This window comes from Anas platyrhynchos, chromosome Z (genome assembly GCF_047663525.1).
Source record: "Anas platyrhynchos isolate ZD024472 breed Pekin duck chromosome Z, IASCAAS_PekinDuck_T2T, whole genome shotgun sequence".
In the NCBI taxonomy this organism is placed as follows: domain Eukaryota; kingdom Metazoa; phylum Chordata; class Aves; order Anseriformes; family Anatidae; genus Anas; species Anas platyrhynchos.
In genome coordinates this window covers 24,621,605-24,647,793 of record NC_092621.1, presented here as the reverse complement: position 1 = coordinate 24,647,793, position 26,189 = coordinate 24,621,605, and the positions used below count along the sequence as shown (strand labels likewise).

General features: G+C 35.6%; 1 protein-coding gene across 2 annotated transcripts in view; it reads left to right on the top strand.

Moving 5' to 3' along the window:
* The window catches only part of JMY (junction mediating and regulatory protein, p53 cofactor), a 72,990-nt gene that overhangs the window by 35,904 nt on the left and 10,897 nt on the right, over window positions 1-26,189 (top strand). For both annotated transcript variants that reach the window (XM_038169757.2, XM_027447030.3), the window contains exons 4-9: window positions 460-629; window positions 10,296-10,461; window positions 14,668-14,855; window positions 21,617-21,703; window positions 23,934-24,029; window positions 25,335-25,887. In XM_038169757.2, the coding sequence (XP_038025685.1) occupies window positions 460-629; window positions 10,296-10,461; window positions 14,668-14,855; window positions 21,617-21,703; window positions 23,934-24,029; window positions 25,335-25,887 (1,260 nt within the window). The remainder of the gene's footprint in view (window positions 1-459; window positions 630-10,295; window positions 10,462-14,667; window positions 14,856-21,616; window positions 21,704-23,933; window positions 24,030-25,334; window positions 25,888-26,189) is intronic.

Below are 26,189 nucleotides of genomic sequence, written 5' to 3'. Positions count from 1 at the left end.
TAATCCTTGTTTCATTGCAAATTTCTGTTAAACTTACTACTGAAATGTAGAATTTATCAAGGGAACTGGAGACCAGTATGTGATGATAGAGGCTTTCTGAAGCAGGGGAAATTTGGGATGTAATTTAAGACCACATGGTAATATTAAACAGTGTTTTTACTAACTCAAGAATTTGAACTTGTTGTTCAGATGTTCAGGCATTATGTATTTAGAATAGTTCCTCTGTGAATAACAAAAACTGGAATTACAGTGATGAAATTATCAACAAATAGCTAATTGCATAGATCCTAAGAGTAATTATGTATTGGATATGAATGTTAGTACTCTGTAAAATAACTATTCTGCTAAGAGAACTCTGTATGTTTTTTGATACAAATGTATGCATGGTCTCTACAGTAAAATTACTAGAGATTTGAAGACAAAACTGATAAGCTTTCTACTTTTTCTCCCCTTCTGTAGCTGTGTATGATCGAATGCGAGCAGACCAGAAAAAATTTGGTAAGGCAGCATGGGCAGCAGCAGTGGAACGTATGGAAAAGCTTCAGTATGCAGTTTCTAAGGAGACTTTGCAGTTGATGCGTGCTAAAGAAATCTGTTTGGAGCAGAAGAAACATGCATTGAAAGAAGAGGTAATTTTTCATAACAATAGATAGAAAAATTAAACATGAAGAGGAAAAAAAAAAAGAACTGTAAAGAGTGTTAATGCACTTGAAAGTCATTATTTTTCAGCCTTTAATAATAAAAGTCACTATTTTAACATTCCCAGCATCTTACCATGTTAGGCAAATGGAGTTGCAATGTTGGTGTAGGTGGTAGGTACAAAACCCACCATTTATATTTTCCTTTCACCTTTTCCTGTTTAGTCAATCAGGAAGATGGCTTCTACTGTTAATGTTTACAGCAGTACACTGAAATGAATAGAAGAAAGAGAGAGGGATAGGAACAGAAATATGCTGCTATGTAATCTCCACGCTTTATCTCTCAGAGACATGAACACCTTTTTGGAGTAATTTCTGACAGTCCAGATGGCAGAAGTCTGCACATTAGTAATTACATGGATGACTAGCCTGTTCTACAGCACTTTCTTTGTCTCTGCTTAATCTATTTGTTAAAGCAGTCTTCCAGAGGGGATGGTGGTATCTAGAGCACTCAAGGAAAGAGTGCATGCATTAAAATTGTGCTTAAATGCCTTAGCAGGAAAAAAAATAAATAATAAAACCACGTGTATTGGATTTTATTATGCCTCCTCAAAGCAAAGGTACTACCAATCCTCTTCTAAAATTCACCGTCTTATGGATACTAAATGTTAAGAGCTTGGCTGTCATACTTATGTTAATGTACACTTTAACCATGGAATCACTTATTTTTAGAGTACTTTCAGATTCACGTTGGCCAGCAAAATTTCACTAACCTGGTGGCTTTGCCTTAAAAAGGTTATGCAGAGAACTCAGGACTTTAACACAGTATAGATTGGTAGGTTTGCGGGCCTAATGGACTACGTACCTATTTTATGAGTTTCTGTAGAAGACAGACAACTTGATGTGCAAGGAAGAGAGATTAAATGAAAGACCCACAGCATGAAAAATAAAGTTGTCTTCTTTACACAGCTGAGTTTTATTTAGAAAGCCAAGAATTTTCAGAAAACCTGAGTTTATCAGGCTGAGTTGATGAGAGAATTTAGCACTGACAGCTGGAAATGCTGTATTTAATATATTCACATGTTTAGGCTAGGTGTGCACTGTCTTTCCATTAGCACATTTTATTTTTCTCCCAGTGGAGTCCTTGTAAATTTTTGATAACAGAGATTCGGTTTGGTGAGTGAATTATGGTTTCAATGTGGAAAAGCATTTTGGGCTGGATAGAAAAACAAGTTATGTTACAGTGTAGTGGTGTGATGGAGGTCTCTGAAGTGAGAGGTTGAGGGCCTTTTGGGAATGAGAGATGAGAAACATCTGATGGGTGTGAGTCAGCATGGTCCTTCAGGATTACAAGCTATTGAGAGTTCTGGATCAAAACAAGCTGGTGGGGCGATACGAAGACCAGCTTCTGTTCTGAAATGTCTTTTTTGTGCTTTGAGAATGTAGTAGCCCTAACTGTGCAAATTTGGATGTGACAATATGACAGGGAACCTCATATTATAGGTGGCAGGATGCAGTCTTATCATAAATGTTAGCTGGTGATATGTTAGCTGCTTGTTTTGGAAGAGATGGCATTGAAAAAATAAAAAGATTATTAGTTTTTTCTTTTCTTTAAGCTTGAGAAGTGAATACCTTCCTGATGCGTTTGGTTACACAACTTTGTTCCTACTGAGTAGGAAAGGGAGATGAATGGGAAATAATATACATGCTTTTCTTATACTTAATAATCCCCTGTTCTCTCAGCCTAAAATCATCTTGCTGATTGATTTTTAAGAGGGATGAAAAATGCATCCTTGTTTCTGAAAAATGTTATTGTTTCTGTAGTTTTCATTTAGTATGTAAATCAAGCACTTTTTTGTCTCCTAAAATGTGTCCATGCTTAAGTACCTAGAAAGTTGCTATGTTTTCCACATTATCTTTATAAGTGGATCATCTGCCTTTTTCTCACCTGAGAAGATATAAAATGGTTTTCTCTATGTATAATACTTTTAAAAGACTTTAATGAATAGTTGCCTGTGGAGGAACAGTATCTTTTGATTTTGGTTTCAATACAGTTTTCCAAGTACTGTGCAAAACTCTTATTTGGAGATGATGGAAATAAGCACGAATACTACAGACTTGGTAAAGCCTGTGTAAGCTGCAGATAACAGCAGCTGTGTTGGGGGAGTACTGTTGGACTGGCATTCAGGAGGTTTGTTAGTGTAGTACAGGTAGTGTAGTTCTTTCTGTTTTTTAGTGATGTCACAACAAAGGTGGAGTTTGTTGGTGACAAAGTTGGGAGATTTTTGTTATATGATTGAAATGACATACTGAAAGAGATGGATAATCCTAGAGACTAACATAGCGGAAACAGAATGAAAGCACTGGGGTCAATTCTAAATTAGCCAACTGACATAGTAGAAATGATATGCACATAGCCATGGCAGTGCCAAAAGCATGAACAGTTTCTGGAAATACTTCTGACCTTTACAGCCCTTTATTATTCTGCAAGTGTTGGTCTTCAGTTTAAATACCTCTTCTTCTTCACTGGCATTTATAATCTCTAATTTAGTTACAGGAAGCTGTGCTATGCCTGCTCAACCTTGGTTTTGCTAGAAAAAAGCAAGACAGGAGAGGCTCTATATTCAGTTTATTGACCTGGTAACCTTTTCTGTAACTGCTCCACTTTGGGCTTGTTTCTTTAATAGAGATAACCACTGTTACATTTACTACACTTGCAGCAATACACTTCTGTCTTTTGTGTCAATTTATCTCTTGGAATAAAACTTGGTGAGCCTTATTGGGTATTATGTAGTCCCTGCATGTTGACAGGCCTACAGAGACCTAGCACCAGCTGTTCCTCCACCATGATCTTTTATCAGCAGGGGTCTGTAGCATTATGAAGATTAGGGACTGAAATTTCCCAAAGCCTGGGATGCCAAACCACTACTCTACCAGCCCTCTGAGTCTGGTAGGTATGTAGAATTAGCGAATGGTTTGGGTTGGAAGGGACCTTAAAGATCACCCTCTTCAGCCCCCCTGCCATGGTCAGGGATGTCACCCACTAGATCAGGATGCCCAAAGGCCCATGCAAGCTGGCCTTGAACACAGTGATGGGACATCCTCAGCTTCTCTGGGCAGCCTGTTCCAGTGCCTCTTTACCCTCTGAGTGAAGAACTTCTTCTTAGTATCTAATTTAAACCTACCCTCTCTTAGTTTAAAGCCATTCCCCCCTGCCCTATCACTGCAATCCCTGACAAAGAGTCCCTCCCCAGCTTTCCTGTAGGTCCCCTTTAGGTGCTGGAAGGCCGCAACGAGGTCTCTCCAGAGCCTTCTCTTCTCCAGGCTGAACAGCCCCAGCTCCTTCAGCCTGTACAGCTGATACTTGATCTGCCAACCAGCTGTCCCAGGTGTGTACAACTCAGGAAGACAGTCATTTGGTTTGAAGGGAGTATGTAGTTGTGAAATAAAAGAAACCCTGCTAGGAAGTCATGTGAAAAGTTTCTTTGAAGGATTATGTTGATTATGAAGTTATTTACTTGGAATTACCATGTGGTTATTAGAGAGGAATAGCTGGTCTCTTGCTACTTGATCCTTTTGCACCCTCATGTATATTATTTATTGGATAAAACAATATAAAACAGCTAAAGTTGGCAGTTGAACTAAGAATAAAGTCCTCTTTTTAATACGTCACTTAATTTATTTCTCACTGTGACAGTTTTTTTTTTAAAGAAAAGCTTTTGCTTTTTTTTCATGCATAGACTGACTACTCTAGTCACACATCAAAAGCTGCTTAAAGAAGCTGACCATGTCAATTATAGTGCTTTTGAAATGATATTAGTGTCACCCACATTTTAATAAAATGCCAATTTTAATATTTTGACTTATGTGAGAGAAATAGAGATTCTCATAAATCACTAACACACTTACATATGTAGAAGGAGTGTAATTGAAAGTATAGAGTGAGGGCTTTAGGCAGTTTGCTACAACAGGAGGAACAGCCTATGAGCTCTAACTTTGCATGCATAAATACTTGGGATTTGAACAACATCTGTGAAGTCTGAATGGTTAGCTTTACGGTTATCAGTGTTTTTGTACCTTAAAGGAGGCTATAATGAGGTGGGAATTGGTCTCTTCTCCCAAGCACCAAGTGATAATACAAGAGGAAATGGCCTTAACTTGTGAGAGGAGGTTTAGATTGGATATTAGAGACATTTACTGAAAAAGTTGTGAAGTATTGGAACAAGCTGCCCAGGGAAGTGATTGAGTCACCATCCCTGGAGGTCTTCAGAAAACATGTAGGTACGGAACTTAGTAGCATGCTTTAATAGTGAACTTAGCAGGGCTAGGTTAAAGGTTGGCCTATATGATCTTGGAGGTCTTTTCCGACCTAGATGATTTTATGATTCTGTGAAAAAAGTCAACAGAATATCTCTACACTGATTACATATTGAGCTATTTTATTTCCTGATTGGTAGCACTCCAAATTGCATATGCTTTTCTGAATTTTGTTTGAGGGGAATGATGAAAACTTTCATTTTGAGGCAGACCAGAGTCTGTTTTTGTGGGCTTGTTCCCAAGCCTTGTCCTCATGACAGTAAACAGAATCACTAGATCACAGTGAAAATCCTTGGTAATCCTCTAAGTATGTGAAATAGTTTGGACAAATGGAAGTGACTGGACACTTAAACTCCAACAAGGCCCTTCCTGCACATACAGGAATTAGTAACTAGTCTTTTTTTTCCCCTTTAGAGGTGTACAGTTGAGTTCTAAATGTTCACTTCAAAACAATTTAATTTATATAGTAAACATTTAGAGATATTTTCATAAAAATTAATTTCAGCAAAGTATTGCTTGGGTTCTTTAATTTTTTTCATAGTTTGGTAATTCTAAAAATTCTTTTTCCTATACATTAAGCCTGAATCAAAGATACATCTGCTTCCAATGACTTTGAATATTTAAGCATGTCTTGGATTTCACATCTGTCATTTTGCTTTTGCCCACATTGGATGCATTGGCAAAAATGGGAATTTTATTAGGGATTTTATTCAAGAGAGCATGACTAGCTATTCCTGGAAAATTAATCTGTTGTTGTTGTTGTTAGAAATAAATAGCAGTTTAGTAAAGATGCAACAAAATGTTTTTTGTTTTTTTTTTTTTTCAGAGAATTGTTTCACCATGGTATGTTTCTTTGTACCTTTTCTCAGCCATTTTTCTTTCTGTGACAGATTTTTGGAAAGGCTAAGTAAAAAACTAAAATTGGGAAATCTTTTTATTTAAAGACATCTGATTCACTTTTAATAACATATTAAATGATTTTGCTTTCTTCACTTCTAATGTTCCAGTTGAAGGTGGCAATAAAATAACTGCTCAGTACTGGTGTAAAAACAAGTGGTATTAACTGAATTAACAAGCAAATATTTAAATACAGAAGAATATTTCTAGCAGGGTAGTAGAGGAAGGAGTAACTGGAACAGATTTCCAGTAAGAGTTACAAACAGAGGCTTTGGTGGGAGCTTTTTATGGTTTGTTTGTTTGTTGTTGTTTTTCTCCAAAAGCAGAATAAGAACTACAGCTACAACATGGAAATTACTTTAAGAACTTACTCTAAGAAAGCAGTTACTTTTATATTTGTCTGAAAGCATTCCATGATGGTAGAAAGCTGGATTTGATGACCCTCTGTGCTGTATTTTGTCTATTTTTAATTAATTTTGTCTGTTCTCTTAGTATGTGTGCTACAGTTCTTGTAAGAGGCTTTCTGTTTTAATCCATTATATCTTTATTACCTGTGGGGTGGTTTACAGATGCTGTTTTTCTGTCGTAGAACTACTAGGAAAGCTGGGTTCTTTCCCTTAGTATGAGTGAGACAACAAAGACCTTAAACACTAACTTATATTAGGGCCACAGAGATTCAGTTGAGTGAATGCAGGAAGTTTAGGTATAGCAGGAAATTGATCTCATATCTCCTCAGTTCTAGTTCTTCATCCAACTGCAAAATGTTTCTTTCCTGTAATTGCATTCTCACTTTAAAATTCCTGTATTTTTTTTTTTGCTATGTTGATCAGCCTGCGACTTTTTTACGTGTTTTCTTTCCTAGCAAGGATGCAGCAAATTACTAGAACAGATTAGATAACATAAAGAGTCAAACACTCTTAAATTATACAACAATACTCAAATTTTCCTACAAGTGGTGATGCTGGTTTATTATCCAGATGTACTGTCTCATGAACTTACAACACAAATGGCTGAAATTAAAGGTCCTAATTTTTCTTTTTCATGAGGTAGTTGTATAGCTAGATTGTATGACATCCATATGACAATATTCTTTTTCCATTGCTGTTGCATCTCAAAACTGAATTATAGTGATGTTGTGTTCCTAAAATAGATCTGGTAGTTGGCAGCATCTGTAGCGTGTGCTTGCAGGGCTAAGATTTGGTTGGAGAAAGGTCTTTTATGGTGCAGACACTGGTGCAGCTGAAAGAAATTTTGAGCTGCTATAACTTAATTAGCTGACACTTTTGAAGACTGTACAGAGACATAAACTGACTGTCTCTCTGCAAAATCTGTGGATTTAAATTTGTAAACATCTTTTATTAAAGAATATATATGTTTGTCAGTGAACTGTAAAATTCACCCAAACGTGTGTATATATACACACATGTACATATATATACATATATTAATATATATGATATACATATATGATATCATATGTATGCCCAAGAGCTCTAAGTTGTGACAGAAGTTTTAATGACATCTATACTGGGTCTGGCTGGGATGGAGTTAACTTTTCCTGCAGCAGCTCATACAGTGCTGTGCTCTGCACCTGTAGCTAGAAGAGCACTGGTATCACACCAAGGCTCCCTCCAAACTCCCCCAGAGCCAGCAGGCTGACGGTGGGCAAGCTGTGGGGAGGTGATACAGCCAGGACAAGTGACCTAAACTGATCAAAGGGATATCCCATACCATGTTGTGTCACACTCTTTCCTAGCAAGGAAAGCTGGGGAGGGGGAAAAAGGGGAGGGAGGGGCTCTCATTATGAAGACACCTGTACTCCTAGACAGCCCCTGTGTATTGAGGCTCTGCTTCCTGGGACATGGCCAAACATCTTGCTCATCGGTGGGAAGTAGGGAACACTTTTTTTCTTTGCTTTGTGCTTCTGCATGACCTTTGCTTGTTTCCCCCCCACCTCCCCTTTCTTTTCCCTTTAATTAAATTATTCTTATCTCAACCCATGAGCCTTTTTTCTTTCCATTGTACTTTCTTCTCCCCCTCTCTTCTTTTGAGGAGGGGCAGTAAGAGAGCAGTTATGGTGGAATTTAGCTGCCCAGCAGGGTAAAATCAGCAGAACATAGCATTAATTTGTTAAATTAATATATATATATATATATATATATATATATATATATATATATATATATATATATATATATATATATATATATGTTATAATATTAATATGTAATATAAATATTATGAATATAATATTATATTTATATATAAATATATTATATATAGCATATATATTAATACATAAATACACACACACACACACACACATATATATATATATATACACACACACACACACATATTCAGAATAAGAAAATAATTTTAAAATGCCAAAACACAGGAATCTCTCTGGCAAATTAACACTATTCCTCTAGTAAGGAAAAACTGAAGGTTCAAGAGGATCTGTTCTTTTGCCCTGAAAACTTGCCAGCATCATGTCACTTACTGTTTTCATCACAGATAGTAGCTTGGTATGGATGTAGAGTAACAGACTGCCATAGCAAGACGTTTTGGTGTCACTGGACTGATAGACATGAACGATGCACTATTGACTGTAAGATTTATGATAATCACTTAAAGACTTAATGAGCCTTTCAGGCTGATAGCTAATATATCAAAAATGCATTCAGTAAATAATGTAGTAGAAGGAATTTCAAAAGTAGAAATTTCAAGAAGCTATTCACAGTCCTTCCATCTGTTAATCTCATATGGAACAGAATATAATTAAGGGAACTGCTCCTTCGTGTTTAATAAAGCTGTGAAATCCATATCAGTGAACAATGATGCAGATGCTAAAAGCTTGCATGCTTTTAAAAAAGGGGTAGGATAAAGTCATGAAGTAAAATGCAGTCAGTGTTCTTAATATAAAAGCCATCTTTGGTATTGAGCTGGAAGCTGTGCAGGAGGCTGGAGAAGCGTTTTATAGAAGTGTCACTGCACTGCTTACTGCATTTCATCCTCCTGCATATTTGCTGTTGTAACCTTTGTCCAAAAAAGAGTATTGAGTAAGACCAATTCTTGGTTTGATTCAGTACAGGTATCTTCCTGGTTTAGTGTAATTATTTCTAAAAATGCCTGGTAAATAAATCCTAGGAGACCCATTTGTGGCTATTAATTACAGTCTTAGTCATTGAAGAAACCACTGAAAATGTGAAAACCTCCTAGCAACTAGTTTTTTGAATGTATAGTTCGCTAGTTCTTTTTATTTTTCCTTAGCAGATGTTGCTTTTCAATGCGATAGGTAGATCACAAATCTTAGTAAAAATCACAATTACTTTCAACTTTCATGTGGGAGAACTATAAGACGTTAATTTTTGAGAAGGTAGAGAATTTGAATGTGGGTCTAACATGCAGGTTATAGAGCTGCATGTCTTGGATTTCCCTCCACATTGAGCTCGTAAGATCCACTTGCATGTCAGTGTTTCTTGAATATGATCTGATTTGCCAGCTGATGAGTGGTTAAATCTTGTTTTGTTGAATGCATGCTTGCTGTAGGTGGAAAGGAGAATGATCTGAGCTCACTTAGGTTGTTCTTTGTGTCTCTTTCTTGGGTCAGACATATGAGACAAGTGCTAAAATACATCAAAATGTTTAAATTTACATTTTTTTTATCCTATGAAAGACTGCAGAAACAGTGCTGCTATAAAATTCTATACATTCTGATGAGATAGAACTTTCTTAAGCTTTCTGGGTCTTTTTCCTTCCAAGCTGCTGTACTAGATAAAGGTTAAGAAATTTTTTTGAGAAAAAAAATAGGAAAAATCATATAAAGGACTGCGGCTTATTAAATGTTCTGCTTTTCCGCTTTGTTATGCCTTTACTCAAGAAGGTTAACTGTGCAATGCAGGAGAATAAAATATGACAAAGCACCAATTTACCCTCTTAGCCTTTTTTTTTTTTTTAACTTTTAAAGAAACTCCTCAGTTAAGTTATTACAAGAGGATCAGTACATGTAATTTTTCCAGTTTCCACCACCTTTCATTTCTTTCCCTTCTTCAGCTTTACTGACAATTTTAACTTTATTTTATTAGATGCTGTTAGCAAACCAACTTTTACACTTTTTGAAGATAATAGTAATTTCATTATATCTCATTAGAGAATCAAATGGTAGAGTAAATGAATTGTAGGGATATGTCACACTACTCAATATGTGACTTAGCACTTCAGCAATCACAAGGAGTAAGCCAATATCTTAACATATGGAAAAAATGTCAAGTATTATGGCTGAAAATGTATGCCTGATCAAAACCTATGTTCTCCTCTTGATGTGTTTAATTTTAACATGTTATATTTAGTGTACCAGACTGTATCTAGCTGTACTCATAAAGTCAGTGATGTATTCTTCTTATCCTGTAACTGTGTTGTTTTTTTTCTCTTTCCATTTAGATGCAAAGTCTGAAGGGTGGTACAGAAGCCATAGCCCATTTGGACCAGTTAGAAGCTGATTATTATGATCTACAGCTTCAATTATATGAAGTGCAGTTTGAGATCCTAAAATATGAAGAGCTACTGCTGACAGCACAACTTGAAAGCATCAGAAGACTGATGTCAGGTGCTTTATGCATTTTAATTAATACTTCTTCTGTAGAAGATAATTCTCTTCCTAAGAATCTAGTAGAACCTGCGGGAATGAAATGAGAACAGTTTCTCTACCACATTGAGCTGGATTTTCTAACATACTGTTAACATTTACACTTGTTCATAAGATGAATACATACAGATACAGAAGTTTTGGTATGATTGTCATTGTCTGTGTTTGGAAATAAGTATATAAGGTACTATGTAAGGTTTGGAAAACTAAATTCAGAGAGGAAGATATGTCTTAATTACTGGAATTGTCTCATGGAAATCTGCATTGGCAATACTTTTTTCTTCAGAGTGATTAGCTTCCAAAGGATATTCCTGTAAATCAGAATTCTTCAGCTAAACTTTAAAGCTTGTTGTATTGCCATCTTACTCATTTAGAGCAGTGATGCAAATACCACATTTCCAAAACCTATTCTATATCATACACATACAAACTACTGAAGTTGTATAGGCAAGTTGTACAGCGTTTTTGAATCCAGTTCTGTCTTTGGACCTTTTTGTGCTTAACATCTTTATTCACATTAAATTCTGTTTTATTTAGCGAATAGGGCTTGTGGAACAAATTCTCTAGGGATAGAAAAGTCACGTGAGAATAGAGATATGAAGGTAGGTTGTATTTTTGACTTGCTTCTGGAGAAAGAAAAAATACACCTATCACTGTTGTGAAAGGAATCTTTCTTTCAGGCTTGTGGTGCCAACAATATTAACTGCTCCTGTGGAAGATCAGGATTGAAAATTCTGACTTGAAAGAAATATGGGAGCTTTGACCACATGCCTCTGTGGAATGCTAGTGCTTTATAGATAATTGTTTGTACTTGGGAAATCAGTACTGATTGTACTGAAGGAAACGTCTTGAACAGGAGGCTGAGAAGAGATGTGTATCAAAATCCTTTCTCTTTGGTGTAGTGACAGTAAAAATTCAGAGCCTTCAGACATTAAAGCTGCTGTAAAGACATAATTGGTCATTACAAGTTGTCACTAATGTTTTCTTCAGAAATCTAAAATGCTCAGCTCCACAGCCTGACCTGAAATAAAACAAAGCCCCAAGTCAACGGAACAAATAGCCCTCTCATTCCTGGATGGCAGCAAAATAGTTCACTGTTTTGGCTTCCTTTGCTGTTTTAAAATTATAAAGTATTCTTTAATAAAGAAATCTAATATATATATATTTAATGAGAGCTGTCTGCATTAGTAGGAATTATTGTTTTTAATAACTCTCAGACATCAGAAAATGGAAAATGGTTCCTAAATGTGTTGAAATTTTGTTCAAATGATGAAGTTACCTCTTTGGACTTTACTTGGGCAAGAGGAATAGAAAAATAAATCGTGTGAAAATTGTGACAGTAAACGAGCTACACCTTTTCCAAACTATGCTATACCTAATCTGAATGAGAGCTTCTCAGTGATGTAGTGGTCTTTTTGTATGTGCAACTTCAGTAGGTTAAAGCAGAAAAGTACGGTCTGTGGCATCTTCAGTTATGCTTTCTTTTTAAAGTGTACTTATAGTCAGTAAAAAAAAAAAAAAAGCCTTTAAATTGGGCACATCTGTGTGATTTGAAATGTATGTGTCTTAGTGACTTCTAGAGTCTGTTGCTATTCTTTCTTCAGTGACTATATGGACTCTGTGGAGATGTATTGGAGGGTTTTGGGTTCTGTTCTGATTTACAGGACACTGGCAGTACTATAGATGAAGTCTCAACTGAGAATTTTTTGAGAGCATGATTTGATTTCTCTGCCAGATTGAATCTGGAGGTTGAAAGCTGGTAGAAAAACACTTCCTTTTGTGAATTCAGCACATTGAGTCTGAAAAACATTGCATAAAAATACATTGCTGTATTTTAAATGGCAATAGTAGGCTTTTACTGTCATTAATCAAATACCTGCACTAACATTCAGAAAATGTGAATTTACTAAGTTAAAATTCTAAAGCGTGTTGTTCTGTCCATACAAACATCTTTGTAAGATGGATTTGAGGTGGATGCATTGCCATCAGCAGAGCAAGTGATAATGGCTTACTGTTTCAGTCGGAAGTTATTAACAGTTAGAAATAATGTGGATCTTATCTAAAGAGGAATCATTCTCATTGTTTTATTGAAAGTGTTTGGGCCATTAAAAGTTTAACTACTTACCAAACTTATAGTTAAAATGACTTAGCTATTTTAGAAACTCAAAAGCTGTTCATAGAAAACTTGTGGAGTTTTTGAAGGAAGTTGCAAGAGAATTGCCGAGTTTTTCTTCTATTGGTGTAAAAAAAAAAAAAAAAGTTTTAGATGTTTTAGGACTGGTATGTTTGACTGGTTTGCAGCTGAGCTGTTGGGGTTTCATTTATAAATTCATCCTTAACTCTTCATGAAAGCAAATTCTAAAACAATTTCCATGTAAATTCTCCCATTTTATTTGTGTGTAGCAAAATATAATTTAGTTACTTTTTAAAATTTTACTCTGTTCCGAAGGTGTGAGAAAAATCTCAATTTTCTTCAGACAGGATCTTCTGTGAAGCTATTTTATTTGCGATTGCAATGGCAGGCGTCCTGCCATTTAGGAGCACGTTATAGTAAACAAATCATAACCATTTATTCCCTATTACCTGACACCTGATCACCTCTCCTGTTTCCTCATTGTCTGAGTACTACAGGTTCACAAATTACTCAATGCTCCTCTATACCATATATGTACAATTTTTATTTTTTCAACCCTTTAATTTCTCCCTTTTCCCTGTTTTCCTGTTTCTTATGTTTTGAGAACCTGTGATCTTTATTTTACAGTTCCCTCACTGCTCATCCTGGTTTTCTCAAGCTTCCACCTTATTTTGGAGTAGTGAGGCCTTCTGCTGTCCACTTACCTACTTAGCATTTCTCCTTGTTATGACAACTACCTTGAAATACAGAAAATTGGTTCTCTACTGCAAAAACACAACTTAGTTTCTCACAAAGGGGGTTCTAATGACTTGGCTGTTTTATGTCTGCATGGAACTTTTTTTTAAACTGCACACTAAAGTAAAGACTTAAGTAGGTCTGTTTGTATTCAATTTTATTTTAGGGTTGATATAATTCTGTTATTTTTTCTGGTAGTGCCATGTCCAGCTGAGCTGAAATTAGCATGACACAACCAGATTTTTGGTTATAGAAGAGACCTTGCACAAATAACAGGAACTGAAAAGTGCTTTTATAAAACAGTCAGTGTTCTGAAGACCCTGCCCTCTTCCCCAGATAGTCTAGGAGCAGAAGTAGGAGGAAGTCATGGCCTTTTTGAAAGGTAGTTAAAGGAGAAAGGAGAAGGCTTGGTATTGCTGCAGAGGAGTCACTTGACTGTCATGCTGGCTATAGGTGCTTTTTAAGCCATCGGTAATGCATATCTTTCTTGGTGTATTGCGAGCAACTCGTACTGCTATGCCAATGAAGCAGGGAACGAGACCTTTTCTGCTTCTTCATTGAAACATTCGGCAAGGAGTTATAATTATCACTCTTTCCTTCTTGGCAAGAGATGAGAAGTCAACAGTAAGAGATGAGCTCAATGTTATGCTGACTGCTCCACTCAGGAGGCTAAAAATCATGACTGTTGATAAAATGATTTACAATGACAAGCCTGTAATGCTTTGAAGGATTCCCTTGAAGTTACCCTCCCACTGCTGCCTCTGAGCACAGGACATGACTGGGAGGTCAAAAACCTTCCAAGAGGATTTTTATCTTTGTGTTGTTTAATTTCCCTCCTATGAAATTAATAGTAGGTTGTGGCAGAGGAATCTCATGCTAAAGACTTCAGAGAGTCTGTATATCCTGAACTTTGTAATGAAGACCAAAGGATATTACTGTGCAGCATGGATTCCTTGTATTAGTCAAGAAACCTGAAGACATGCATGGGCATTGTGATCAAGTTAAATTACAGACTTAAGCACACATTTACAGCGTTTATTCTTTAATGCTCTGAGCTTACCTGAATAACAGGTTGTATGTTTCATTTGTATTGATTTCTGTTTGTCATACAACCTTTAAAGCCTTCTAGTGCTTTGCTCTTTAATGCTATTGCACTGACCTTTTGTTTCTGTTCTTACTCAGAAATGACTAGCATTCTTATGCGTTATGTCTTGCAACTTGAGGTTGTTGTTGAACAAAACATTAATCAAATACAAATTATTGATTTGACTTTTTCATTGCTGACATTTTTAAAACAGAGAAGAGAGATGAAGTGGTATATTATGACACTTACGAAAGTATGGAAGCCATGCTTGAAAAAGAGGATATGGCAACATCTGCACACTTGCAAAAAGAGGAGCTGCAAAAATTGCAACAGAAAATTCGCCAGCTGGAAGCAAGGCGTGGACGTATTTCAGCCAAGAAAGCCTACCTCAGAAATAAAAAGGTACTACTAAATTGTAAATTTCTAGGGTAATTAGCAAATTTAATAAAACTTGTAAAGATTATATTTCAAAAGATTACATTACATAAAAGTCTCTTAAATTTTTTGTGGACTGTTTTTAATAAATACTAGAATTTATTTTACAGTGTAATTAGACAGAATAGTATGTATTTTCAAATCAATATCTTTAAAATTCAGTATGTCTTGTAGCTTTAAAGGAACCTTTCATTACTTAAAAGTCAACAAATATGAAATTGTTTCTATTAACTGCTCAGAACACTTGCATATGGAGATGTTATCATGTTTTTACAGAGAACAGATTTGTCTTGATTTACAATTTACAGAAGAGAATCTTCAAGAGTGTTTTCTCTCTCAAGTTATATTTTCATTCTCTCACTTTTGTCCTTTGAAACCTAAGTGTTATGTAATTGATTCTCTGTTTTCAGCAACCATATATGCAATGAATTCTTAATTTATAAAACTAGATGTATAATTATGTACTAAAATTAGGGTCAGTTTCCTTTTTTATGCATTTCATGGTTGAGATGTGCAGAAAATGGTTTTAATACAGTAAAGATTTTCAAATTGTATATGAAATGTAGGTAAGTTTATTAATCCCTTTTTCCAGAATGACTTGGTTTTTTTCACAAGCAGTTTGCACTTACATCAATATGCATTATTAATAAGATAGCTTAGTGAGTAGAATAGATCTAAATTTTGATAGAGGAGTGTAATACTTATTAAAAAGAGTATTTCCACCCCATACTACATACTATAAGGCTATGTAAAAGTCTCAGTTGGGACCCCATTCTAAATAAGGATCTTTATATTTTGTGTTTTTATATGATTAGTAGAATATGGGAAGACTGTAAATAATTATAAAAGCAATTTCTCTTTTTAGCCAGTTACGGGAAGTAGTTTGCTCAAAGCCATTGTGTTTATTTTATGTGTTTTTATAAAAAGTATCACAAAACAGTACTTCTTAGTCCTTTAAGTAGTAAAGGACTCTTGTCATGTTATGTTAATTAATGTAGGCTACATTGTAATAATTATGCTATTTTCTTCTGAATATGAAGAGGCACTGCAGGCACCTTATGGAGTACACAGACCTGCTTAAAAGCCAGAGGCTAGTTGTTGTTCCTTACTTACCTTAAGGAATTACCAAGTTGAGAAGTAACCCAGCGGCTTGAGTAGAGATTTTTTAGCGTGTCATACCAATGTAATTAACTGGGCACTGTCAACTGGTTTATTTGTTTCATTGTTATGCTGTGATAAAATGCCTTGTTTATGGAGAAGAAATTGGTTGTTTCAGGCTACAGCACTGCAGCATGCCTACTTGTGCCCTAAAACATGATGTAGGGATATGTATGGTAGTATTGCTCATCAGGGAAAAAGAATCATCAAACTCAGTAGTTTGGTTGCATTCTGCAGCATTTGTATGAAAAGAGCACAGCACATTAGCCAACAATATTTATGTTAGAGGTAGTTATTGTGGCGGCTCTTAAAACTGCTGAACATTACTGGGAACCCTTTTCAGCTTACTAGTAATTACCTAAAAAATCAAGACTCTTGTGTCTTTGATTGAAACAAGCAATCATCATATGTTGAGTTGCCATTCTAGTTATATTGCAAAATATTTTAATGAATTCTACTTACAGTGCCTGATGCAAATTCATTATACTTTACAAACCTGTGAGGGGGAAAAAGGGGCTCTTGCTTTGAAGATTTTGTGATTTACCTTAGGTATGCAAAACAAATACAGATAGGGTGCAGAAGAGGAGTCTAGATGGTGAGAATGAGTATAGTGATAACAATGGTAAATGGAGAAAAGAATGAGGTTTTGAGGCTGGTTTTAGAAAGTACTGTCTATATAAATATTTCTTAAAAGTCTGTCTCTCAGGTATGTAACGTTCATTGCTGAGAGTCTATTTCATGTTTTTCAGATTGTGCTCCTGACGATGTTTGTTTCAGCTTAAATGCAGTTTTAAGCAAGTTCAGACTGCATTGGTAGGGTTTTGGTAGGGCCTATGGTGGTGTGTTCAAATATACCACAACGTTTTTGAATTTGTAGTCCTTGCTTCTTGGCAATTGAAGAAAACTCTTAGGAGAATGCCTCCTTTCCAGCAGCATATGTGTATCATGATTAAGGAAAAAGCAAACAATAGGAAATTATTCTCTATGATCAGTTTTCGTTTTTCAGAGGAGGTTGTTTCACCATCCAAGTATTTTAAAATTTTGTCTATTGAGATAATGAAGCAAAAGGAAGCAGTTGTGATGTGTAGATTGACTTCTATGTAATACAAACTTCTGTGACTATAGTCACTTTGTTTTCCGGAAATTCTTTGCTTGTTTTTGCAGTTGATATTTTTGTTAATAATATCAGATAATTTTAAATAACCTTTATTTAGAATTTTTTTCTAAAGATTTGTTAGAGACCTCACACAGTGTTATTTCTGAGTTACTGGGCCAGCATTTTTTAAATGTATGGCTTGCTGAGGTTGATATTCTTTCACTATACTGTTATTTTACTAGTACGAGTATAAATTCTTCAGTTTTTTTTGTTGTTTTTACAAATTTTACATCTATTAAGCAGTCGTTTCCAGGTGTTACTTTGTGTTGATGACAGTTACGAGCAAAAGAAGATTTTTTGTTGCTATTATTATTTTTCTTATTTCTTTAAAGCTTGTTATGGATTTTTCTTTTTTTTTTTTTGTGCAGGATGTCTCTTGTTATCCCAGTCTACCCCCTGCTGGCTGCACAGTAGTATTAATTAGTTTGTAGTACGAAAAACATCTGTTTTATTATGGATCTAGATTTATAGCATAGTCATGGCAATAAAGATAATCTAGAAGGTGTTTGTAAAAATATCTTAGAAAAAAAAAAAGGAATTAAGAAGAAATTGAATTATTTGACATCCTGTAAAAGTATTCCTCATCATGAGCAGTGGAGAGGAGCAACTGTTTGGTGGAACAGTTTGGGGTGTGCTTATAATGCATTCTCTGATCTAAGAAGCTTCTTCTGTTGTGTCCATTTAATAGGAGACCTTTACTACTTTGCAAGCACACAGGTTAAAGCATGGCCCACGCCAAAGCAGTGTATGTACTTACAGCAACAGTTAACATTGGGTTATGTTGTATACTTTAATACTATTATTACAATTATATTTTAAGGTTATAACTACTTAGAAAGCTTACAATATGCTTCCTGCACACACTGAGTTTACTAAAGGAGAAGATAACTTTTTAAGTGGGATGCTTTTCAATTTGAATGCAAGGTTTAGTGGAACTAATTAAAATAATACTAATACAGACCTCTTGGTTTAGTGGAACTAAAACAAAACTAGTACAAACCTCTTTTCTTATATTAGAAAAGAGCAATATATATATATGGTAATATATTATTTTTATATATGTTATATGCTTCTCCCAAGCACCAACTGATATGCTGAGGGGAAATGGCCTCCAGTAATGCCAGGGGAGGTCTAGGTGGGATATTAGGAGAAATTTCTTTACTGTTGTGCAGCATTGGAACAGGCTGCCCAGGGAAGTGATTGAGTCACCATCCCTGGAGGTCTTCAAGGAATGTGTAGATATAGAACTTAGTAGCACGGTTTGGTGGTGGACTTTTCAGTATGAGGTTAAAGGTTGGACTGTATGATCTTGGAGGTCTTTTCTAACCTGAATGATTCTATGATTCTTTGATATTTCATGTTGCCAGTCTTAAATGTAGTAGCTTATCCAGTGATAAAAGTTGAAATGGTTCATTAGCTGTCCTTTTCTGTCTTTACGATAGAAGCACAAGTTGATATTACAGAAACCAGTCAGATGATTGAAAGAGAAATAAACAGTTCTGCTGTATGCTTTCTGAAGTTCGTACAGTTAATGAACATGTTTTGTGAAGTGTGGCCCTCTGACTGGGCATCATGATCTTAATAAAGTTTTACCAGTCCTGAGATGGAAGTGTTACTTCACATGTGTGGCAGTCTATACTCCTGTTCATATACCCATGTTTTGATGTTTTATTTTTTTTTTTTTTGCCATAGTATGAGGTTATTGATTTATGTTAATCTTGTCATCCACTGAAGGACTTCTTGGTTCTGGTTGATGAAAGGCTCGACACAATCCAGCACTACATGCTTGCAGCCTAGAAGGGCATCTGCATCCCGGGCTGCTTCAAAAGAGGAGTGACCAGCAGGTGCAGGGAGGTGATTGTTCTCCACCTGCAAGGCTGCATCTAGGTCTGGGGCCCCTAGCACAAGAAGAAGGATGTGGACCTGTTAGAGCAGGTCCAGAGGAGGGCCACAAAGACAATCAGAGGGCTGGTGCACCTCTGCTGTGAGGAAAGGCTGTTCAGCCTGGAGAAGAGAAGGCTCCAGGGAGACCTATTTGTAGCCTTTCAATACTTAGAGGAGTCTTATAAAAAAGATGGAAAAGGACTCTTTACTCTGGTAGGTAATGAGAGGACAAGGGGGAATGGTCTTAAACTAAAAGAGGATAGATTTAGACAAAACGTTATGAGGAAATTCTTCACTGTAAGGGTAGTAAGGAACAGGTTGCCAAGAGAAGCTGTGGATGCACCATCCCAAGGCCTTGGCCAACCTGATCTAGTGGGTGGCATCCCTGCCTGTGGCAGGGGATTTGGTGTTAGATGATCTTTAAGGTCCCTTCAAGCCTGAGCCATTTTATGATCATAAGAATCCAGGTCCCTTCCTTCAGTTCTTCCACCTGAGTATTTTTTCTTCATCCTTACTTTACTGTCAGTTAATCTTGCCTACAAATTGAACCCTGCATTTGCCCTGTGAAATTGCAACCTTTCTTTTCTAAGAACATTTCTGTAATTAAGATGATTCAGAATTCTAGTCCTGTGCTGTAACATGTTTTCAGCCCCTCCTAGTTGCTTTTTTAAAAAAAAATATTATTTTCAAATAATGGAGACCTAATTAAATTAAAGTAGGTCATTCTTTATTAGTATGAAGTCAGCACCAAACATGTTTTTGTCCAGTTTATGATCTTTCTTTAAATGCTTAAAATAGGTTTCTTTATTGCTCTTATTCAGAAATATTTAAATATTAATGCTAAGCAGAATATTTTAGAAAAGTTTGATCCCAATTTATGAGAGTAAATATTCTTGTAGTTTGTATACTTTAGTCTTGCTAGCATATCAAAAACCCAACAACAAAACAAAACAAAAAACATAAACAGAACATACAATCTTAATTATTTCATAATATTCTTTTAATCAAAATGAATGCATAGAGAATAAAGTGTACAGGAAAATCAGTACAAGTTTTACAAAAAGTTAGATTCTCTAATAATATTCTTAAGCTATTACTGTGTCTTTGAAATGCAAAAATTAGGTAGAATGTAATTCTGTAGTTACAACTTTAATGGATTATCCTTTGAGATGATATTAATTGAAACCAGGGAGGAAAAACAAACAAAAAAAAACCTACACAAGCAAGCATAAAACCCATCAGCATTTAGTTATATGTATACCTCTGAAGTTGGAACAGTATTTCCTCAGAAACTAGTGCTGTTGTCAGAGCATTGCATGTGTATGGCAGCAAAATTGATAGACGTATGTTCAAGACAACATGGTATTTCTTGCCTATGCAGGAACCCTGGCTACCTTCTTACAAATGTGAACATGGTCATGTAGTCAGTATTTAGGAGAAAGTAGGCTTATTTCTGCAGTTCCCAGTGTCTAAAACAGGGCATTTTTATCCCTTCCCTCTGTGATTTTGTGTCTTTCTGCCATGACTGCAGAATCTTGCTTGATGGCTGATATTTGATCAGCTGCTCCGAGTAATGTGTGACTGTGAAGTGCCTGTCTGGCTCCAGCCACTCAGTCAAGCTGATGGATCCTGGGATGCCCCATAGGTTCTTCCAGTCACAGTCACGCTCCAAACTGTTTCCTAGTAGTGGCCCCTCTTATACAGCCATGAGTCTTGTTTCCAACTACACATCTGACCTCGTTCTAGTTCTGTCTGGTGCCAGTACTGGCTCCAATTTCATGGCCTACAAGGGATGTCCTGTCCCTCAGAATTGTCCTATGAAGTTGTCCATCACTTCTGTACTCGAAGGGTATGCCCCATGCTTATTCTTTGCAACAGATGGTTAAATCTGGTCTTATTACATAATATACCTTAAGTTTGAGTGTCATGTTTCTTCTTGTTATCTACTGTAACATGTCCCCTTTTCTTTTAATCTGTTCTTATTCTCAGGCAATGTAATAAATACTTGTTTCTAAAACAGATACTACAGCCACAAACTGGGTATAACAAGTAAACTGTGTTTGCATAAAATTGTAACAACTTTATTAATGTTTGTGCTTTCATATTACAAATGCAAAAGATAAGCTCGCACTTGTAAATGGAAGCTACCTACTTGCATAAACATACATAATACATAATTATTATCCATATATACAAATGCATGGAGCTACACAAGGCTTTTATGAAGTACTTGACAAATCAGTATTTCTTGCCACTTACATACTTGTAGAAGAGACTTTTCAAGCAGCTGTTACTTGTATATTCTTTTGACAGCTAAAAGTTATGTTTGTTGTGTTTTTTTTCCTCTTGCTTTGTTTCCATTTTATGGTTTTATTTGGAAGTTAAATCACCTTGGTTAAATTAGGTTGTCTGAAATGGGCTTAATTTTTATTTTCCTAATTCTTAGCACTGTTTGTGAAATACTACATTATGAATTGAAAATTAGTATTTAAACTTCATACTTTATAGATAATATTTGATGTCTCTACAGGAGATTTGTATTGCAAAGCATAATGAAAAGATCCAGCAGCATCACCAGAGTGAGGAGGAGTACAAAATGCACCATAATGTTCAGCTAGTAAGTTCAAGTTTTCTGTTTTTCAGCTTAGCTTAATAAATAGCTTATTAACTTAAGCTATTTAAGTTAATAGCTTGCATTCTTTATTATACAATCATTAGTATTCAAAGTGATAGCTCTTTTAAAAAGATGGTGTGTATCCTTGAACTTCAGATAATGGATTTTTATATTGTATTGTGCTGGTAAGTAAGAATGTATGCCTGTGTTAAGATGTCATTCAGTCCAAACAAGTAAAAAGGTTCAATAATACTAGGTTCACAGTCCAAGTGATTACTGTTAGACTTAAAGCTGCATGCAAAATTTGTTATGATGTGCACATAGAAGATTCTAGACATCTGAGTAGAGCATGAGGTATGCTGAAATGAGTAAAGAAACCATCCACATTTATTCTTGCAAGGTAATAATCTTGCTCTTCCTCTTTTCACTACAAAAGAAAGCAATTGGATTGTGTTGTGTAATACAGTTCTAGCTGTATGCTCCACAGTTCTCTGCAGTCTCATCACAAGAGTAGGCTGCCTAGTCTGACTGTTGTGCTGTACATAATAGACTTTATTTTAAAGAGTATTCAAACTCTGGGCTAGGTCTTTGGAGCTGATACAGTATCAATATTTAATAAACATCACTGACAAAGATGCATTGAAATCCAAGTCTTCTTAGTTCAGGCTTCATTTAGATTAGTGAAAGGGATTCTGTTTCATCCTTATACATTTTTAACATTGATACATTTGTCCAGGAAGTCAGCTGTATAATTTATTTTATGAAAAGGCTACTTGTAAAAGACCACATGTACTGGCATACTCTTCAGGAACTTAGAAATATACATTTTCAGTTCTTACAATGCAAGGGATTTTGCTTGTGGATTGCAGTCTATTTATCACTCATATTTAAGACTTGACAAATGTAAATTACTTTCTTGTCTCTCAAATATTACAGGGCTTTTTTGTTATTTCATGGATTTGCCAACTTGCATTATATACAAAACATTTAAGCTGTTTTTAGTCCTTTTTATTCTGTAAATAATTTAAATTAAAATATCCAATATTACATAAAATAAATTTTCAGCCACTTTTTTCATGAAAAATTTTGAGAAGATAACCTTGGAGGTGTCTAAGCCTGAAACCAAATAAACGTTGCAATTTCACTGTGATTGCTAAAACAAACAGAACACACACATGGCCCACCTGCTCCTCCCTCAGGTTTGAGACTGCTTCAGGAAAAATTTGACTGGATTGCATATGAAAAATGCAGGCGTGGTGGTAGGAGAACTATCCTTTCTTCTTGTTATAATCTTTTCTTTGTACTTCTCTGTTAATTTATTTGCTCCATTTCTGTTACTTTCTTTCACCACATGCTTCTCCTTTTTGTTTCCTGTCCTTACCATTTTTCACACGTCATCCTCTTCTTTTCCCTAATGCATCCGAATGTATCTCCTTCAAAATCACAGGAGTTGGCTCTTTGTAAAGGACACCAGGAAACTAGCTGATTTCTGAAAACAACAGGCAGGCAGACACTACTTTTATGTTGGTTGAATAAGAATAAAAGTTCATGAAGCTGATAATCTGAATGTTAATGACATTTATGAGCTTTTACTCACTTAATGCTGTAAGCCTTTTAAGAATTAAGGCTCATGTTAATGCTCAGATTTTTCTTTGTAGTTGTTTGTTCTATGCCTCATCATTCTTCTGATAATTCCTGTACTTATGCATAGAGCAACTTTTGCCATCCGATAACTAGTGTCCATTTTTCAATTTATTTTCAATAAATTTGACTGCAGCGTTTTCTTCAAAGAATTAGTAACTTTGCTGAAATTTTATGAAGAAGAATGACTAGTTAAAGGAGGTGGATCCACATGTGTTTCCACTGCAGTAAGATCTCCAAACAAGAAAAAATACTACTGTCTTAGCTGCAAGGAAGAGCTTCAAATGTTTATTTAAAGAAGATTATTTAATCCAGCTTGATTTTCAGTAAAGTCCCAGTCAAGTATTCCATATTCAGACTGAAATCTTTCTTTATTGAGTTTTGTATTTCACTGAGGTTATCAAATATGAAATTTATACTATTTTTCAAGGGGAAAACAAAGGCACAGTTTTGAGGTTCAGAAATGTGTTTATTGGAGAAAAATACATTGTTAGGTAATTCATTAAAACTAGTAGAGTTATTTTCATGCAGTATTTTTATGATGCTAAACATGGCATTGCGTGTAACAGTTATTTTCCATATATTTTCTCAGAAGCGAGAACAACTGCAAGATGAAGAGGAAAGAAAGAGCTCCTGGGTCAGTCAGGAACGACAGAAAACACTGGACAGACTTCGCACATTTAAGCAGGTAAAAGAAGAATTGTTGTTCTTTTACAAGTTTTTCTTCCGCAAAACAAATTTTTACTCATTCCAGGACTATACTATACTACTAGGTATTTTCTTTCATTGTTCACTTACATATTCTTTGGAAAATTTACAACAAAATACCATACTGGTGGTAGCAAATCTCTCTGGTCATTGCATTATCAGTACCATAATAAGCTTCTGTTGTCTGTCACGTATGCATATTATGTCAAGACATTTAGCAAACTTTTAGAAAAGAAATATGATCCAAAAGATACTTCCTACAAGGAGCATTGTCATCTGACATAGCCCCACTACCACTTGTTAAAAAACACCTGCCAGTACCTGTCCCTTCCTATTATAATGTTAGTATCAGAAAATCAATAGAAGATGGAATGAAGGAGAGAAAGTAAGGAAAGGAGCTGACGCGCAGGCGAATTGAGACTGTATTGATTCTGTATTAATTGGTGAAGACTAAGTTAGTTACGAGATAGAAGTTTCTTTACTGGAAAGCTGTCTTGCTTGTCAGTATACTCTTCATATCCCTATTTTTTGCAAGGCTTTTGAATTGCATAGACTCAGTAAATTGAGGCAAGTTTACTTATTTTAATCATTTCTTGTTAGTGAACTGACTTTTTACCTGAGTATGTTTATCTTGATACAATCTCTCTTGCTTTAGGCTTGTCACAATTTTAAAAAATATTTTAGACCTGTCTTTTAGAAGCAGTTTTTACTTTTGCATTAAAAAAAACAACAACAAAACTTGTTTGAGGAGACAGACACACCAAATTTAGGAACTAAATTAAAACCACTTTGGAAATTCTAAAAATGTTTGATACTTTTAAGAGGTAACTTTTTAAGCAGTGTAATTCACATCTACAGCCAGCATATTAGTTCAGAGAGGAGTTTGTTGCAGAGAGAGCCATTGACCAGAGTTAGAGAAGAGATGCAAGAGAATTCAAAATGGAATTCTCAATTTTTGTTTTCAGAAAAAACAATTTTGAATGTACAGTCAGATTATTAGTGAAATCTTAATTTTAACTCACGTGTATCTCTGATTAGACCTATCTGCATGTAAATTATGGCTTAACTAGAAATATGAAAATATGAAATAGCAATAAGAAAAGCGGATCGTATTTGCATAAAGGTAAGGATATATTTGCTTTGTTTTTATTTTTAGAGCAAAATGAATGAAAATAATGGACAAATTCTACTTGTCAGAAAGGTAAACCCTAATGACAAGTATTTAATACCTAAAATGCTGTGCTTGCATGTACTTATCTAATTGTAAATATCTTATTCACTCTAGCGGTACCCTGGGCAAGTAATACTTAAATCAACCAGACTACGACTGGCTCATGCAAGAAGAAAATGTGCAGCCAGTTCGGTGTCCTCTGTAGATCAGCCTCAATCTTTGCCAGCAACCATACAAACCCAAGATAAAAGTGAAGAGGTGGAATTGGAAAGTGCAGTTCAGCCTTTGCAAGTGCAGGAATCCACAAGCTTAGAACAACTTCAAGATGTCTCGTTACCTCCCAATGGTGTTACCTCTGAACTGCCTCATGTTACTGCTTCTCCACTCATCAGTAATGAGTTTCAAACAGAGACTGTTACTGTAGTACCACTTCCACCCCCTTTGCCTCCACCTCCTCCACCTCCGCCTCCACCTTTGCCATCAAAGGAAGATGCCACCAAATCCTTAGAGAAAAGTGACAGCTTTGTTAAACGTCAAAGTGAAGAGAAGGGAGTCCAGCACTCTTCCAGTGTCCCAACAGCACATCTGTTTGACAGCAGTCAGCTAGTCAGTGCCAAGAAGAAACTTAAGAAGACAGGTGATCTAGAGGGTTTACAGAGAAGGAGAGGTAACGTTTTCATTTTTGTGTATTTATATGTAATATATATCAATTCCTCTTTTGAATTTCTATATAGAAAAGTGTGTGCTGTGATTTAGTTATACTTATTGATGGGCTGAAGAACATTGGCAACTCAAAACAAATATTAGGACCCTCATGACAGCATAATGTATACATGTTCGGTTAAACAGAAAACACTTACAAATCCAATTATGTGATGCACCATGTCAGCCTAGCTCAAAAATGGAGCTAAACATGCCTAAAAGAATCTTTTCATACCTTGTTTACAGCTTAAAAATGCAAATACTATA